General features: G+C 34.9%; 1 protein-coding gene across 1 annotated transcript; it reads left to right on the top strand.

Annotated features, from left to right (window-relative positions):
- The first annotated feature begins 3,897 nt into the window (after positions 1-3,897).
- LOC107769983 (uncharacterized) lies at positions 3,898-10,126 on the top strand. The gene is made up of 4 exons (XM_016589236.2): positions 3,898-4,351; positions 4,484-4,764; positions 4,902-5,267; positions 10,061-10,126. Exons 1-4 carry the CDS (start codon positions 3,898-3,900, stop codon positions 10,124-10,126), a joined length of 1,167 nt encoding a protein of 388 aa, XP_016444722.2.
- The last annotated feature ends 3,479 nt before the right edge of the window (positions 10,127-13,605 follow it).

The raw sequence follows: 13,605 nt of genomic DNA, 5'->3' as shown, positions 1-13,605 counted from the left end.
ACCTTATACCACCGCATGCGTATCAATATCACAATATATCACAATTTGCACCTCAAGTGCCCAAATAACTCAACTTACCAAAATAAACCAACAACAATATTTTTCCACAATAAAGAGCTCACGGCTCATGTCAAAATAAATCAACAACAATAATATTTTTTTCACAATAAAGAGCTCACAGCTCAATCACAATGGGTACAAAAATCTCACAAAATATTCAGCAAAAATAATATTTCACCAATTTAACACCTTGTCTAAATATCAAAACTTTAAATGTAAAATACTTTATTTTTTTAATATTTAAATTTAAGAAATTTATCCTTCAAATAATACACAGAACAAAAAAAATAGAGTTTAAACTAAACAGGTAACACACTTAGTAGAAATAGGTCCGGCAAATTTAAAATACGAAAATATATTAGTGATGATGAATATAACAGAATAAAATAATTTAATTAATATGAAACAATGCTCTACACAATTTAAAGATATAATCTTCCATATTTAAATCGTGTACACACTCGTCACCTCGTGTACATGACTTTCAACACATCAACATTTTCATATCAATACCAAATCCTAAGGGGAATTTCCCCCACGCAACGTTAGACAAGTCACTTACCTCAAACCACGCTCAATCAGTCAAGTAGTATGCCTTTTCCTCGATTTTTCAACTCCGATCGGCACAAATCCTAATGTTTTTCCTTGAAAATCTCTCAAAAATCGCCTCTCACAAAGCTCCAATTTTTCAAAAATGGAATATGGCACAAAGCCCCCGTTTTATAACTTAAAGTCTCTCTCCAGGTACTGCCCTCGATTTTGACCTCTTTTTTTGACCTCGACCTCGATTTTGATTTTTGACCTCGACCTCATCACTACTCTACCGAGGTTAGGCTTGGCACTTACTGGGTACTGCTGTGGTGTACTCATACTACGCTTATGCACATCTTTTTGTGTAGATCCAGGTACATCTTATCAGACCAGGCATCAGTAAACTAGCTGTACGATGAGACTTCGAGGTATATCTGCCAGCGTCCGCAGACTCTGGAGTCCCCTTCAATCTTATTATGTTGTCTTCCTTATTTGCTTTAGACTCTAATGTATAGAGATATAGAGAATAAATTCTTATAAGCTTGTGACTTATTTCTACCGGGTTTTGGGAGTTGTAATTATGTGAGTTTGTAAATTTATTTATTTTATATTTCTATTATTATTCCGCATTGATAGGCTTACCTAGTCTTAGAGACTAGGTTCCATCACGGCATCCTACGGAGGAAAATTTGAGGTCGTGACACATGGATCATGTTGTTGTTAAATTATTTGTTTAAATTGTAATTGTGTACTCAGGCACATCCATCGTTTGCATATCATATTTCAGTCTCTATTGACATTCATTGATACATGATATCATCATGTCAGGCCGATTTCATGTCATTGTGAGCCCGAGAGACTGGAGATTTTGAGTGATATTTATGGGATCGGGCTGCATACCGCAATATGTTTTTATTTACTTATTATAGCTCTTGGGCTGAAAGAGCCCTTCCGGAGTCTGCACCCCCAAAATGAGCGCAGTTTCTTTATATTTGGGAAGGAGTTCCTTAGGCATGGAGTTGTCTTATTTATTTATATTTGGGATGGAGTTCTGTAGGCATCGAGTTGCTTTATTTTATTTATATATATATGGGATGGAGTTCCTTATGCATGGAGTTGCTTTATTTATTTCTATTTGGGATGGAGTTCCCTGGGTTGGATTGGCCATATATAGTACTGAGTGATTGAGTATTCTTAGAGTGTGAGTACACGAGGTTTCCATTATGGTACATCACATACAACATATAATTTGGTATGTAGATATAGAGATGTCATATTCCTCATATCATGCATAATTCATTTATTTTACTTGTATTGGACTTATTTGTTGAACTTGAGAGAATGCCTACATTATTGTACTGTTATTTTTATATTGGACTGTACCTGTTGAGCTCGTCACTACTTTCAGCCCAAAGATTAGTCTTGTTACTTATTGAGTATATGTGGTCGGTTGTACTCATACTACACTCTACACTTCGTGTGCAGATCCAGGTACTTCCAGATACGGCGGTTGCTAGACTTCGGAGTTTCATCTGTTGGAGACTATCGAGGTAGCTGTTTGGCGTCCGCAAACCTTGACTTTCTTTTTTTTTTAGTTATTTGTATTGTTCTACATTTCCAGACAGTGTTTGTATCAGTCAGACTATGTTATCATTTAGATGCTCATGTACTCAGTGACACCGAATTTTGGGAGTGTATTTGTATCAGTATTTGTGAGATTTTCTATTGAATTCAAATATTATATTTTCAAACTTAAAGAAATTTATCATTTATTGAGGTTGTCGACTTGCCTGGTATTAAGATAGGCGCCATCACGACAAGTGTGATTTTGAGTCGTGACAATGTAATAGGAAGATTTGCATATAAGGATGGTATGTCCGTCGTTTTCTCCCGGCCAAATACGTAGACAGCCACTTAAAGTTGCCATGCTTTTTTACTTAGACACCTCAACTAAGGTTGTTTCCTAATAAACACCTAATGTTAGTATGTAGTGTGTCTATTGAACCTTTCTCTAACAATCAGTCAAAATAATAAAGTGTGTGTAACTCACTTGCTGATGGCGTGGCAAATAACGAAGGAAACAGAGACACATGGCTTTTATGTCTAAGTAATTATTATAAAATTGTTGTTGACCCAAAAAAAAATCTATTTTCGCAACCCCTGCCCATTCCTTCATCTTCTCTCCCCTCCCCCATTCAACGTACTGAGCAGCCAAAGTAAACAAAATGATAGAACAGAAAGTAGAACCTAGTAAGTCGGGAAAATGGAGAATCTAATATAAAAAAATACAGAGTGCCATGACAGTACATGAGAATGCTTTTGCATGAAAGAAATACAAAATAGAAGCATTCTAATTAAAATCTGAACAAGAGTTCAAAGAAACCCACTTAGTTGATGGCGGATTTCCGAAAAAGAATTAATATCCTGTGAGGCTTGTTGATTTCTGATAGGAAGATTTGACAACAAACATCTTCCTTAATCCTTTAATGGTAGAAAACAAAACACTCCAAATTTTTGTGTTTGACATCACAAGAATTCATTGTTTTTTTAGCATTTTTATTAAGGGGTGTGAATGGAAAATGGAAGAGGCACCTCGTGGGTGTGAATGGAAAATGGAAGAGGCACCTCTTGGATTGCACCTCTTCATCTTACCCTTTTATTGGGGTGTGAATGGAAAATGGAAGAGGTACCTCTTGGATTGCACCTCTTCATCTCATCCTTTCATTGTCTATAAATAGAGAGGCTTAGCCTCATTTTTCACGACTGAAAAATCTGAAATCTCTCCCCTCAATTTTCTGCATACTGCATTGGTTATTCCAAAGCAAAACGTAAGCATTTTGTGTGATTTGCTCCGCCATTTGAGTTCGCCAAAATTCTGTGATTTGAAGTGCCGCTATCACAGAATAGTTATTTCGTTCTATCCTGGAAGGAATTAATCCGCAACCTTGGGCATTGTGAGGGAATTAAATTCCTTAAGAAAACACAAGAAACTTGTGGGCTCGGAATTTTCTATGCTTTGTTTTTTCCTTAAACTAATATTTATTAATTTACTGATTTTGAATACAGAATAATAACAAGCTTAAGGGATTTAATATTTATTTCTGTATTCATCTTACATTCTGTTTTGGGAGACTAAAATCTTAATGATTTTCTACTCCCATTTTGGAGATTAAAATCTTCGGATTTTCTACTCCAGTTTGAGATTAAAGTCTTTGTGACTTTCTACTCAATCCAAGATATAAAATTTGAAGATATAAAAACTTCATTGAGATACTAATTCTATTTATCAATTACTTTTACAGAAAAATGACAACAAGGGCGGAACAACAGAATGGTTCTGTTGGGACTACTGCTGCAATGGCAACTGCGTCTTCAAGTCGCACAACTCCAGCACCGGCGATGGCACCGGCAAAAAAATCCAGAAAGTTTTTCGGTGTGGACATTAAGTGTTGGCAGCAAAAAATGTTCTTCTACCTGACCACACTTAGTTTACAACGCTTTATCAGCGAAGACGTTCCAGTTCTGAGAGAAGAAACTCCTGAAAATGAGCGATTTGTGGTCACTAAGGCATGGAAGCATTCTGACTTCTTATGCAAAAACTATATTTTAAGTTGCTTAGAAGACGGCTTGTACAATTTTTATAGCTTCATGAAAACATCAAGAGAATTGTGGAATGCTCTTGAAAAGAAGTATAAGACTGAAGATGCTAGACTAAAGAAGTTTGTGGCCGCCAAATTTCTGGATTTCAAAATGGTTGACGGTAAATCTGTCATAACGCAAGTCCAAGAATTGCAAGTTATTGTTCATGACCTCCTTGCTGAAGGTATAAACCGAGTCAATATTTTTATTCAAGATATTGATTATTTTACTAATTATAAATTTATGATTGAAGGTATAGTAATAAATGAAGCGTTTCAAGTTGCGGCATTTATTAAAAAGCTGCCTCCGCTGTGGAAGGACTTTAAGAATTACTTGAAACATAAGTGCAAGGAGATGATGCTTGAAGACCTTATTATTCGTCTATGGATTGAAGAGGACAACAAGGCTACTGAGAAAAAGTCTCGTGGAAATTCAACAATTATGGGTGCAAATATTATTGAGGAAGCTTCAACGAGCAAAAAGAGAAAGAATTCGTCTGGTCCAAGAATTAACCAAGAGAAAAGAAGTTCAAGGGTAATTGCCACAACTGTAGAAAGGTTGGACACAAGGCTGTTGAATGTCGTGCACTAAAGAAGGACAAGAAGAAAAGTCAAGCAAACATGATTTAGAAGAATGATGAAATAGACGATTTATGTGTCATGCTTTCGGAGTGCAACCTAGTAGGAAATCCTAGAGAATGGTGGATTGATTCGGGGGCAACTGGTCATGTTTGTGCTAACAAGGAATTGTTTACTTCTTATGCTCCCACTGGATCCAACGAGACAGTTTTTATGGCAAATTTTGCTACTGCAAAAATTGAGGGAACGGGCAAGATAACTTTGAAGATGACTTCTGGCAAGATTGTGACTCTAAATGATGTCCTTCATGTTTCTGAAATGCGGAAGAATTTAGTCTCAACATCAGTTCTAGTCAAGAATGGCTTTAAGTGTATTTTTATTTCCGACAAGGTTGTAGTTAGTAAGAATGAAATGTATGTAGGAAAAGGCTACCTTACGGAGGGCCTTTTCAAACTCAATGTAATTGCCATTGATATGAATAAAATTTCAGCTTCTTCTTACTTGCTTGAGTCAAATAATTTATGGCATGAACGTTTAGGCCACGTCAACTTCAAAACTTTGCGAAAAATGATTAATTTGGAAGTATTGCCTAAGTTTGAATGCAATAACTCGAAATGTCAAATATGTGTGGAATCAAAGTATGTTAAACATCCTTATAAGTCAGTTGAAAGGAATTCAAATCCTTTAGACTTAATTCACATAGATATTTGTGACATGAAGTCATTACCATCTCGTGGTGGGAAAAAGTATTTCATAACTTTTATTGACGATAGTACTAGATATTGCTATATTTACTTACTTAATAGTAAAGATGAAGCAATTGAGGCATTCAAGCAATACAAAAATGAAGTTGAAACGCAACTAAACAAAAAGATCAAAATGATAAGAGTGATAGGGGCGGTGAATATGAATCTCCTTTTGAAGAAATATGTTTGGAATATGGCATTATTCACCAAACAACTGTCCCTTACTCACCGCAATCTAATGGACTTATGGAAAGAAAGAATAGAACATTAAAGGAGATGATGAATGCCTTATTGATAAGTTCGGGTTTACCCCAAAACTTGTGGGGGGAAGCTATTCTTACAGCGAATCAAATACTCAACCGAGTTCCCCATAACAAAACGCAATCTATTTCATATGAAAAATAAAAAGGTAGGAAACCCAACTTAAAATATTTTAAAGTGTAGGGGTGTTTGGCTAAAGTACAAATTCCTAAACCCAAAAGGGTGAAGATTGGACCAAAAACGGTTGATTGTGTTTTCATAGGATATGCAAGAAATAGTAAAGCATATCGTTTTCTGGTTCATAAATTAGAAAATCCCAACATTCATATTAATACGGCAATCAAAACCGATAATGCTGAATTCTTTAAGAATATTTATCTGTATAAAAATGAATGCGAGTCGTCTAGTGAAAAATCTAAGCGACCTCGAGAAGAAGAAAAGGAAAGTATGTTTAATGAGGAAAATCCAAGACATAGCAAACGTCAAAGGACAACTACTTCCTTTGGATCAGACTTTCTGATATTTTTGTTGGAAAATGAGCCTCACACGTTCAAAGAAGCAATGTCTTCCTCGGAAGCACAATATTGGAAAGAGGCAGTCAATAGTGAGATAGAATCCATATTAAGTAATCATACTTGAGAATTGATTGATCTTCCTCCGGAAATAAACCTTTGGGTTCTAAATGGATTTTCAAAGGAAAATGAAAGCTGATGGTACTATTGACAAATATAAAGCAAGATTAGTTGTTAAAGGGTTTAGACAACGAGAAGATCTTGATTACTTTGACACATACTCACCGGTAACAAGGATTACATCTATCCGGGTGTTAATAGCGTTAGCCTCCATGTATGGCCTTCAAATCCATCAGATGGATGTAAAGACAGCCTTCTTAAATGGAGATTTAGAGGAAGAAATCTATATGGTATAACCTAAAGGGTTTGTAGTGTCCGAAAAAGAAAAAAAGGTGTGCCGACTTGTTAAGTCACTTTACGGACTAAAACAAGCACCAAAACAATGACATGCGAAATTTGACCAAACAATGTTGTCAAATGATTTCAAGATCAATGAGTGTGACAAATGTGTTTACATTAAGAATACTCCAAATCAAATAGTCATTGTTTGTTTATATGTGAATGATATGTTGATAATGAGTAACGACATTGCTAACATAAATGCTACTAAGCGCATGTTTACTAGTAAGTTTAATATGAAAGACTTAAGAGTTGCCGATTTAATTTTGGGAATTAAGATCTTTCAAACTCCTCAAGGTCTAGCTTTGTCTCAATCTCATTATATTAAAATGGTACTTGAAAAATTCAAATATTTGGACTTTAAAGAAGCAAAAACACCAATTTATTTAAACCATACTCTTGTAAAGAATAAAGGTCAAAGCAAGTCTCAATTGGAATATGCTCGAGTATTGGAAAGTTTGATGTACATTATGAATTGTACACGACGTGATATAGCTTGTGCGATAAGTAAGCTTAGTCGATACACAAGTAATCCCAACCAAGCTCATTAGATAGCAATGAAATGAGTTTTGGGATATTTGCAATATACCCAAGACTATGCATTGCATTACAATAATTATCCCGCAGTTGTTGAGAGATATAGTGATGCAAATTGGATCACCGGATCAACGGAATCAAAATCCACAAGTGGATACGTGTTTACCATTGGTGGAGGAGAAGTGTCTTGGAAGTCGGCCAAACAGACATGCATCGCCCGCTCTACAATAGAGTCTGAGTTTATAGCTTTAGACAAGGTCGGTGAAGAAGTTGAATGGCTCCGGAATTTCTTAGATGACATTCCATTTTGGCCCAAACCTGTGGTACCTGTATGCATACATTGCGACAGTCAAGCAACAATAGGAAGGGCTGGGAGCGTTATGTATAACGGGAAATCTCGTCACATTCAACGAAGGCATAATACCGTTAGACAACTACTCTCTAGTGGAATTATCACAATTGACTATGTAAAGTCAAAAGATAATGTATCGGATCCGCTTACAAAAGGCCTACCTAGAGAGGCGGTTGAGAAGTCATCAAAGGGAATGGGACTACGGTCGAAGACAAGTCAATGTGGCGGTAACTCTACCTAGAAGACTGGAAATCCCAAGATTTAGGTTCAAGGAGATTAAACAAAGTCATTAATAACGGTTCAACATTATCAAATAAAATTATTTTTTGGTACATACTCGTGATGAGACAATGTTCAGTACCAAGGATAAAACTTTAAGGATTTTAATGCTTTCTAAATTTGATACGGGGTATATCAAATAGTGTATCTACGAGATAACATGCTTAGGAATCACCTATATAAGTGTGAAATGTAAGCTGCTTCAAGGAGAATTCTGTAAGGCCAGTTCTCTACACACTTATGAACCAGATAGTGTCCATGGCTGAAACGAACACAACAATGAGAACCGAAGACGGTTAAGGGTTGATTATGTGACTTATGGTTATCTAGGTATACTCCAAAGTTCGACGGTTCAAAGATATCAAATCAACCGATTGACCGAGTATATCCGACATAAGCTCACTACGGAAAGTTTAAAGGGAAACCTACTTATCCAGATACGATTAATCCTTAATTGCGAATCACACAGTATTTTCATGAATGTTTTTCCACATATGTCCATTCCCCATTCATGTGGGGGATTGTAGCATTTTTATTAAGGGGTGTGAATGGGAATTGGAAGAGGCGCCTCTTGGGTGTGAATGGGAAATGGAAGAGGCACCTCTTGGATTGCACATCTTCATCTCACCCTTTCATTGGGTGTGAATGGGAAATGGAAGAAGCACCTCTTGGATTGCACCTCTTCATCTTCCCCTTTCATTGTCTATAAATATAGAGGCTTAGCCTCATTTTCTACCACTGAAAAATCTGAAGTGCCGCTATCACATAATTTTGTGTGATTTGCTCCGCCATTTGAGTTCACCGAAATTCTATGATTTGAAGTACCGCTATCACAGAATAGTTATTCCGTTATATCCTGTGAGGAATTAATCCGCAACCTTGGGTATTGTGAGGGGATTAAATTCCTAAAGAAAATACAAGAAACTTGTTGGCTCGAAATTTTCTGTGCTTTATTTTTTCTTTAAACTAACGTTTATTGATTTACTGGTTTTGAATACAAAATAATAACAGTTTTTAAGGTTCTAATCGAAAGCCATCTTCAAAATATTGATAGAAGAAGTGGATAATCTGTTCTTGAAATTTTAGTTTCTTTCTTTATATGAATTAGTGGATGTAAATTTATTTGGTTTTTTTTTATGGGACTGTAAATAGGTCTTTTGAAAGTGGATTTCATTGAAGAATGATCAAAATTTATTTCTTGGAAGAAATGGATTTGGTCAAAGAGCAGTCACCTTCTTTTGGGTAAAAAAGCAGAAAAAGCACCCCATTCCTTCCTCCCCTCCCCCGGCCCTACCAAAAACCTCAATACTTTCCTAATTAAGAGGATGCTGCGAAAAATCAAAGCAACAACAAGCACTGGAAAAAGCTTGTCAAAAAAATCTGTATTAATATAGTATACAAAGTTAAGGATATCTATCAATCTTGATAAACTCTTGGATCAAGCCAAGCTGCACGTAGAGACAAATATAATTAAAGAAGGTTGATTGTTGCCAATAGAGTCAAAGAACTCGAAAATCAGGTGAGAGCCACCATTGAAAGGTGAAGAAAACTTAGTGAAGAAAAACTTGGCTATATCTAGGATTTTCCAAAAGCAATTTTGGTTTTCAGAAATTTCAGCTGCTCTTGGTATTACTCTCTTGACAAAAAATGATGGAAGATAGAAATAGCTAACCGTTTGTAGGGAATAAAAGGGCGTGTGAGAGGTTATTGTTAAAAAACTAACGGTGTTTAGGCTTATAACTAAAAGTACTTTTGTTAAAGTAAATGGACTATTAGTGCTCAAAGTGAAAGAATATGTATGATTTTGAGTCTAAAGTCAAAGATAATATATGATTTTGGGCTTTTTTTCAACACACTTCCAACTAACATTATGCGTTCAATAGGAAACAACCTTAGTTGAGGTGTTTAAATAAAAAATGTGATAACTTTAGATGGCTGTCTATGTATTTGGCCTTTTCTCCGCCAAGTAAAAAACATTGACGCCCACTATGTGCATTATGACTCAAAATTGATTATTATAGCCTCTGACAAATTGGAATATACACCTTTTTTTTCTAACTTGCTATATTACTTTGCAACGTTTGGTAATTTTGATTCAATTTTCAGGAAATCATTATAAGTTTTCCAGCGCTACATGTTCACAAACTTGAAGCATTGATCCATGTCTCATGAATTTAAAATCAAATGGAAAGCAATCATGAAAAAACTCCAAATTTCCTTCTTTTGATAATCCAAAGACATGATCCTCATGCAAACCATGAAATGATGCTTTTGTTTTCCTGCACCGACTCCATAAGAATAGGAGAGCCACTTAGTAATAATCACTTTTCTCTTGGACTTTTTGTAAAACAATGATTTTTATGTTACTTTCCCCGTTTCAATTCATGTGAATCTGTTTAATTGGGTACGGAGTTTAAGAAAAAATGAAGACTTTTGGAATTTGTGGTCCTAAATAATTCAAAAAGGAGCCCAGAATATTTGTGTAGTTATAAAAGATTCTCTTAAGGATAGAATTGTAAGTTTAAGCAAAATTGTTTCTAATTTTGGAAAGGAGTTATTCTTTTTGGAACAGACCAAAAAGGAAACAGGTCCACATAAATTAAAACGAATGTATTATATATCATAATCGAACACTTCAATACGTCCATATCATGAAGTTCATTTGGGTACATGACAGCACATGGAAGATCGTGATCGATACAGAAGGTTTTTTGTTTTGGGAAAATACATAAGATGCACCTTGAACTTATCCCCAGAAGTCAGTTTCCAACTCAATCTTTACGGGTGTTCTTTTTCTACCTTATACTTGTTCGAAGTGAATTTAATATCTCTCTAGGATATATACCACTAGTCGCACAGTAGAAGGTGTTGCACACTCTCCCTATGTCTTGGCCACATATTACTACACCAGATTCAATTTGATTTTAACTTTTTTAAAAAAGTTTTTTTTACTCCTTTTACTTTTTTTTATTTATAAATTTGCATCTCTTTCCTTATATTTGTTCTAAAAATCTCTTCTCTCAGACTCCCTTCATACCATTCACCCCAATTAAAAACTTTTAATTTAGATAAATAGTTTTCAGGTTAATTAAAATTTTTGGCATTGTAATACTAAGAGGAAAAGGGTTGAAAAGAGAGATAGGAATGTGATTGGAGTTTGACCGGAGAAAATGGAAACTCGCCGGAGTCGAAGGAAATTTTCCGGCCAGTATCTGGTCGGATTTTATAGTTTAATTGAGTTTTTTCATGTTAAATCCTTTTCATGGGTTTTCATTAATCAAATGTGAAAATACAGCCGATGATTTTTGCACTCTTTGATTAATTTTTCATCTTAATTTTCTGTAAGGTAGAGGAGGGGGGGATCGACATCAATGGAGGTTTTACTGATAGAAAAATAAAAGGAGGAGGAGAGAGGAAAAAGAAAAAGAAAGAAAAAAGAAAAGAAAAGAGGGTCACTGCTAATTAAGTGTATTAGATACATAATGTCCAATAAATATTTGACATGTGTACAATTTAATGAGTTTTAAACTTTGTTTTTGGCTCTTTACTCGCGTTTAAGAAGATTCTTTTTTTTCTCTTTGTCACGTCATCTTTCAGGGAGGTATTAAATTCATTTCGGACAAGTATAGAGTGAAAAAGGAATGTCCGTAAAAGTTGAGTTGGAAACTGATTTTTGGGGACAAGTTCAAGGTGTATCTTATGTATTTTCCCTTTTGTTTTTTAAAATTTTTTGGTTACGTCTGAAGTTCTAGTTGTTGTGTAAGAAAAGTGTAGAAAATAATGTTCATGAGATTTATGGAATGGTTGTGTCTGTTCGTGAAGAATTTTGTAAGGGTGGATTTTTTTAATAATAGAAAGTATTATTAAATTTTAGAGGGGTATTAAAGTAATTCAACTTTTTAGTTTAGGACTTCCCAATGTGTGTGTATATATATATATATATATATATATATATATATATATATATATATATATACTACTCTCTCGGCACGTGCATTGCACGTGTATGCCGAGTCAAAGGATCCACAAATTAGTAAAATAACATATATACCAAATATAAAATTTTAAGTAAATAATTATACATGTAAAATTAAAGTACTAATTTTATCAATAAAAATTACCCACGAAGATAAACAATTAAATTGTAATTAAATACATGGAAGCATTGAAAGTTTGTTACAAACAAACACCAAACTTTGCACATAGACAATTGACTGCCACACAATAACTCTATTACCGAGTGAAACCTCGTCATGTACAAGATGCTTACTAAAGGAGCCAATTATTTATAAATAAATAAAAATGTCAAACATCTTACGGCAAATTGATCTATCGCCAGTGTCCTCACACGAAACAATAAATATTCTACTTAATTATAGTCTTAATTTGTGTCACGACCCATTTTCTGAACAAGTCGTGACCGGCACCCGATCACTAAATTTGACCGAGCGAACCATCTGCGCTTATCAAATCTATTATAACTTTAAACTTTATATTCAATAAGGCAATACTTTAACCAAATACTTTTAATTAATTTAAATATCTAAAATAAATCAATTTCAAAACTTTATCCGTAGTAACCAATAAAACACTGCTAAGTTATTATCAAACACATCTGAATCTCAACCCACCGACTGTGTCTATGAAACCTCTATTGATAACTGACGCACTACTCAAGACATGAGATTGTCTGGCTAGTTCTCCAAGTAAACAAATAAATAACTAAATAAAGATGACTCAAAGGAATACTCTACGAACAAAAGCGGAGCTCACCAATAGCACTGGAAGAGAAGGAAGTCCTAACCAGTAACATGCTCGTCTGCAAAACCAGTTCCTACGTTGTACCGCAGACCAACGTAGGTTCCCAAAAGAGAATGTCAGTACCATCCATTGTACTCAGTGAGTCTCAACGACAGGGGATGAAACTTTAATAAAATATACATTACGAGCAAAGATTCTAAATGCATGAAAAACATAAAGCTTCTAAGAACAATTCTAAAATAATTGCATATTTGCAGTTTATGAATATTCTAAAAGAAATTCTTTTCTTTTTCTTTCTTAAAAAAAAAAATATTTCACTTTATACTTCGGGAGTTCCAACTATTCTGACTTATTTCTGTCTTAGTTACCGTGTGATCGGTACGGGTTCGATCCCAACCTGATCGAATAGGCCCAATCCACGAGGTAGCACTCGCTTCATGGTTCTCACCGCTCATGTATTATACCTTAGCCTGGCTAAGTAAATTCTCAGCAGCGAGACCCTCGGCTCGTGTGCTCCCTACTTTGGCACAAGTAGTTTCAGGAAGTCAACGCCTTGGTCAGGAACCTTCGGCCTCGACGATGACCCCTTCTCAGAATAAAGGATACTCCTAAAAATATTTTCTTTCTAAACTTCTCTTGTGATCTTTCAAGTCTAAATCTTGTTTGAAAAGTAATCTATCAATATTCATATCAATATTCTTGAGTGCATACATAACATAAACATGAAATAGAATTACTCAAAGTATTTTTAAAAGTTGTCTCTAACTCTCAAAATTTTGATAAGTGATTCCATAGTATTTCTTTTTTAAAGTGAACATAAAGTCGATGTAATCATCTCTTAGCATACATAAAACTCCAACACTGGTCTTATAGTACTGCTACGTGTACAT

Source organism: Nicotiana tabacum, chromosome 19 (assembly GCF_000715075.1).
Source record: "Nicotiana tabacum cultivar K326 chromosome 19, ASM71507v2, whole genome shotgun sequence".
In the NCBI taxonomy this organism is placed as follows: domain Eukaryota; kingdom Viridiplantae; phylum Streptophyta; class Magnoliopsida; order Solanales; family Solanaceae; genus Nicotiana; species Nicotiana tabacum.
Note: the sequence above shows the minus strand (reverse complement) of the source record. Positions and strands in the feature narration are given on the sequence as shown.

What these genes read in the sequence shown, in the direction of transcription:
- LOC107769983 (XM_016589236.2), top strand. Translation starts at nt 3,898, where the DNA reads ATGACAACAAGGGCGGAACAACAGAATGGTTCTGTTGGGACTACTGCT. An exon ending in AAGAGAAAAGAAGTTCAAGG is followed by an intron (nt 4,765 to 4,901) that starts GTAATTGCCACA and finishes ATGCTTTCGGAG; the next exon opens with TGCAACCTAGTAGGAAATCC. An exon ending in AGGGCCTTTTCAAACTCAAT is followed by an intron (nt 5,268 to 10,060) that starts GTAATTGCCATT and finishes TTCAATTTTCAG; the next exon opens with GAAATCATTATAAGTTTTCC.